This window comes from Myotis brandtii, unplaced genomic scaffold (genome assembly GCF_000412655.1).
Source record: "Myotis brandtii unplaced genomic scaffold, ASM41265v1 scaffold806, whole genome shotgun sequence".
Lineage (NCBI taxonomy): Eukaryota > Metazoa > Chordata > Mammalia > Chiroptera > Vespertilionidae > Myotis > Myotis brandtii.
This window is the reverse complement of record NW_005371249.1, coordinates 1768508-1772930: the sequence shown is the minus strand read 5'-3', so window position 1 is coordinate 1772930 and position 4423 is coordinate 1768508. Positions and strand designations below refer to the sequence as shown.

The 4423-nt window shown below is 45.2% G+C and overlaps 1 protein-coding gene across 1 annotated transcript; it reads right to left on the bottom strand.

The window, feature by feature from the left end:
• Nucleotides 1–502: 502 nt before the first annotated feature.
• LOC102257385 (olfactory receptor 2S2) lies at nt 503–1462 on the bottom strand. Its single transcript, XM_005884028.1, has one exon. The coding sequence runs from the start codon at nt 1460–1462 to the stop codon at nt 503–505; it is 960 nt and encodes a 319-aa protein (XP_005884090.1).
• Nucleotides 1463–4423: the final 2961 nt, after the last annotated feature.

Sequence of the window (4423 nt, the reverse complement as noted above, 5' to 3'; positions counted from 1 at the left end):
TGTGTGTGTGTGTGTGTGTGTGTGTGTGTGTGTGTGTGTGTTTAGCAGCATTCAACCTCCATTCCCTCAAGTCACTCTCCCATCAGGTTTTACATTTAAAAAAATAGGTCCCATAAAATTTTCCATTTTATGTGTCATTTGATTTTCTGGTCATTTTATTTTTTAATCATCACCTGAGGATATTTTTCTATTGCTTTTAGATAGAGTGGAAGAGAGGGAGGGCGGGAAGAAGGAGAGAGGGGGCGGGGTGAGAGAGTAACATCAATCAGCTGCCCTCCGCAAGTGCCCCAACTGGGACCAAACCCACAACCCAGGCATGGCTCTGACTTGAAATCAAAGTGGCAACCCATTGGTGGACAGGATGATGCTCAACCAACTGAGCCACTTCAGCCAGGTTCATCACTGCTCACATGTGTCTTCTTTGGGGGCCACATTCTTTTGAGATTGGTGGGTGGAAGCAGCCAAGGGGAACAGAACTACAGGGACATCTGTTCTCCAAACATCACTGGGTGAAGATTTTCTGACTCACCAGGTTCCTCAGAGCAGTCTTCACGTCCTTGTTCCTCAGGCTGTAGATGATGGGGTTGAGCATGGGGGTCACCACCCCATAGAAGAGGGAGATGAGCTTGTCTGAAAGGTCCTGTTTGTCTGCTCCCAATGGGTCCTTGGATTTGGGTTTCCCATACATGAAGAGGATGGTCCCATAGAAGACGACCACGACTGTGAGGTGGGCAGAGCAGGTGGAGAAGGCCTTTCTCCTCCCCTCAGCTGAGGGGATCCTCAAGATAGTGGTGAGGATAAAGATGTAGGAGACAAATATGAACAGAACTGGGATCCCCAAGAAGATCACATTTGTCACTCCCATGCTGATCACATTAGTGGAGATGTCAGCACAGGCCAACTTCAGGACAGCTAAGATCTCACAGGTGAAGTGGTTGATGATGTTATTCCCACAGAAGGGCAGCCTCATTGCAAGGGATGTTTGAACTATGGAGGCAGCACTTCCAGCTGCCCAGGAGCTGGCAGCCATGGGCATATAGGCAGCCTTGCTCATGACCACAGGGTATCTAAGGGGGTTGCAGATGGCCACATAGCGATCAAATGCCATCATGCCCAGCAGCACACACTCTGTGGCTCCCATGGCAAAGGAGAGAAACATCTGCACAGCACAGGCTGAGAAGGGGATGGTTTTCCTGGGGGTCAGGAAGCTGTCAAGAATGAGGGGAACTGAGGAGGTGGTGTAGCAGATGTCCAGGAAGGAGAGGTTCCCCAGGAAGAAGTACATGGGTGTGTGCAGGTGGGAGTCAGAGATGGTCACCAGGATGAGGACCCCATTGCCCAGCAGGATCACCAGGTACATCAGCAGGATGAGCACAAAAAATGTATTCACCAACTTTGGGTGGGCAGAGAGGCCCAGGAGAATGAACCCCACCACTGGGGAGGTCTGATTGGACCTGTCCATGGTGCATTTACTTTGTCACCTGCAAGAACTCAGAAAGCTAGCTTCATGATTCTCTGATGCCTACATTGGTCAGAAAGCCAGTGGGGAAACGCCTTGCTGAGCAGCTGGAGAACTGCTCTGGCAACGTGGATGGTTCTCTGTGTTGTTCTAAGTAAAATGCAGAGAATTAGATCAAAATCTACTTGAGGTTATTTGGCCACCCCACAGAGATGTTTGAAATGTTACCTGATTGAATTTTATATTCTAATCAAATTCAAGATAGGAATCACTCGTGTACTTCAAGTTATACCATGTGTGGCTGATTTATTTTAATCCATTTTGTGAGAAGTGTTATATTTCATTTGTATGTTTTTCCCCCCTTTGGGACATAGATCTTGGGGCACTAACTGGTCTCTTCCATCCTCAATTGCTGACGGTTCCCCTCTCCACATACTTTTGGATATGACTCTTCTTCATTTATAGTTCTGTCTGACAGCCTAAAGGCCCCTAAGCGATTCATTCATTATTTCATTCATTCATTCTTTCATTCCTTCCTTCACTTGCCTGACAAACTCCTCTGGAGCACTTGTCAGAAGAAGTGGGCCTTCACCAATCACTCAACGTGTGGGAATCGTTAAGTCCCCTTTCCTCTCCGGGCCTTGTTTCCCTAACGCTCACTTTGGAACGGATTATTTTAATGATACTCCATCCCAGGGCCTAAGTGATCTCATGAGCTTCTCCTTCTTGGACTTTCTCTCATACCAATGAGATGTCCTTTTCTCTTTCCTTCAAGTTACCCCCACGCCACTTAGTCTCAAGGCAGGAAGCCAGGAATGGGGCGGGGACCACAAGAGTCTACACTGTCTTTAAAAATTGCTCTCTTACCTTTTTTTGTAGATAAATTGATAAAGAAAATTACTTCTCTGAGGTCTGGGAATAGTCCAGGGTCAGGAAATTGCCAATCTGGTCTGAAGTAGCAGCCAGAGAAGTTGGAGCCTGAAATGTGTTAAAGCTACGCTTTCTTGTCTTTGGGTAAAATCCACAAAGGACCGTCCATTGCATATATGAAGCCATTTAAATCCTACCCTCCTAGGGGGAATTATACAAGTCCCTGAAGTAATTTAAAGTTTAGAAACTAAAGTGACAAAGTTTAGAAACTTTATACATCTGGGATTATGTCCCCAAGATCCAATTTATTCTAAGTCCCGCCAGAAATACTTTCTTCCCCCTCCCTCCCTTGTACCCATCCTGCTGAGCTGTTGAAAGCACCAGTGGAGAAGGGTCATTCTGGTCCTGCCAGAATTAACATCACCCCTCAATCAGTGAGAACTCTCACCCAGAGCCTATGATGTTCGTAAGAGGATGTGAAATCCATGGCACAGGACAAATCCTTGCAGCTCAGTAGTATTCTTGGCCATTTCCAAATTCAGGATCTTAGGGCTGGAAAGAAGCAAGTGACCTAGAAGGTGCCCTTTTATCTGTGTCCCGCCAAATAGATTCTGAGCTCTTACCATAGGCCAGGCCTTTAAAGGGCATGGGGAGGGTCATACATGAATAAGGTCTGGGCTCCTGCCAGGAGAGTTTCACAGCAGCTGTGAGCTTGAAAAAGGCTCTTTGATGGCAAAAGTGCTATCCTATTGTTTGAAGTCTTTCTTATGTGTGTATGCATGAGTATCCCATACCTGAGCTTCTGTGAAAGCATGGCTGGTTTACCATTGGGATCTGGTATCCTCCACTTCCAAGAACCCAACTGAGAGCTGTGGCCACCCAGACAGCAGACAGGAGCATCTTAAACCAGGAATACTGTTTTCTGACATATCTCAACCACATTCTAGTATCCCCCTTCTATCTAACACTAATACCGGGATAAAGGGTGGCACACGTGTTGAGCTCTCATTCCACAGATGTCCTTGGTGTCCAAGAGGAGGCTGCCCAATGTCAGGAACAAATAAGAGACTTGAGTGATTCCTCCCACTTCTTTTACAAATGACACACACCTGCATTGTGCATTGGCTTCTAAAAGTCTTAGAGTCAAATATATGCTACATTCATGGTCACAAATCATTATGCCTTGCATAGATTTTTTTTTCCTTTCTGCGAAATATGTTACATATACAGAAGAATGTAAAAGTGTATGTGTAAGAGTTAAGGGAAAATAATAAAATAGACATCATGTAGCACCACAGGTTAAGAATTAGGGTGTTCCCGTGCCTTAGAATCCCCTCTTATTTCTCACTGCAATTAAAGTCCCTTCTTCTCTCTCTTCCAGAGGTAATCACTATTCTGACTTTCATGGAAATCATGTTATTCTAGGCACAATTTAATGATCTCCATCTCACCCCAGGATCCCTGTACTCTGAGGATTCAGTCAAACGCTCACCTAGGTGCTGCTGTGAAGATATTTTGTCAATGTAATTAAAGTCCCAAGTCAGTTGACTTCAAGGTTAGAAGATTATCCGAGTGGGCCAGACCCAATCAGGTAGCCCTTTTACGTAGACAGTTTTCTCGGGCTAATGGCAGAAGTAGAAGACAGATTCAGAGCACGGGGAGTATTGCACCTGCCATTTCTGGCTGTAAGGATGGAGGGGACTACAGCAAGGACCTGAGAACTGCCACACGAAGCTGAGAGTGATTCCTGCCAATAGCCAGCAAGGAAACCAGGTCCCTAGGCCAGCAGCCCTCTAAACTGCATTCTGCCAACAATCTGAATTTTCTCAGAGCCCACCAGGACATCTCACTTACAGAACTGTTAGGCAATACTTGAATGTTGTTTTAAGCTGCTAATTTTGTGGTGGCTTGTTATACAGCAATAAAAAGCGAATATACACTCTTGATTTTCTTCATAGTTTTACCACCTACAGATGTATCTGCCTACAAAGCATGTTCCATTTTATAAAACTGAACAACAATTAAAAACCTAGCTTTATTTATTTATTTATTGACTAAAGTTTTACATATATCTCCTTTTTCCCCAATTGACAC

Bases quoted from the DNA above. Each gene is read 5' to 3' on its own strand.
- LOC102257385 (XM_005884028.1), bottom strand. From the start codon at position 1,462: ATGGACAGGTCCAATCAGACCTCCCCAGTGGTGGGGTTCATTCTCCTG.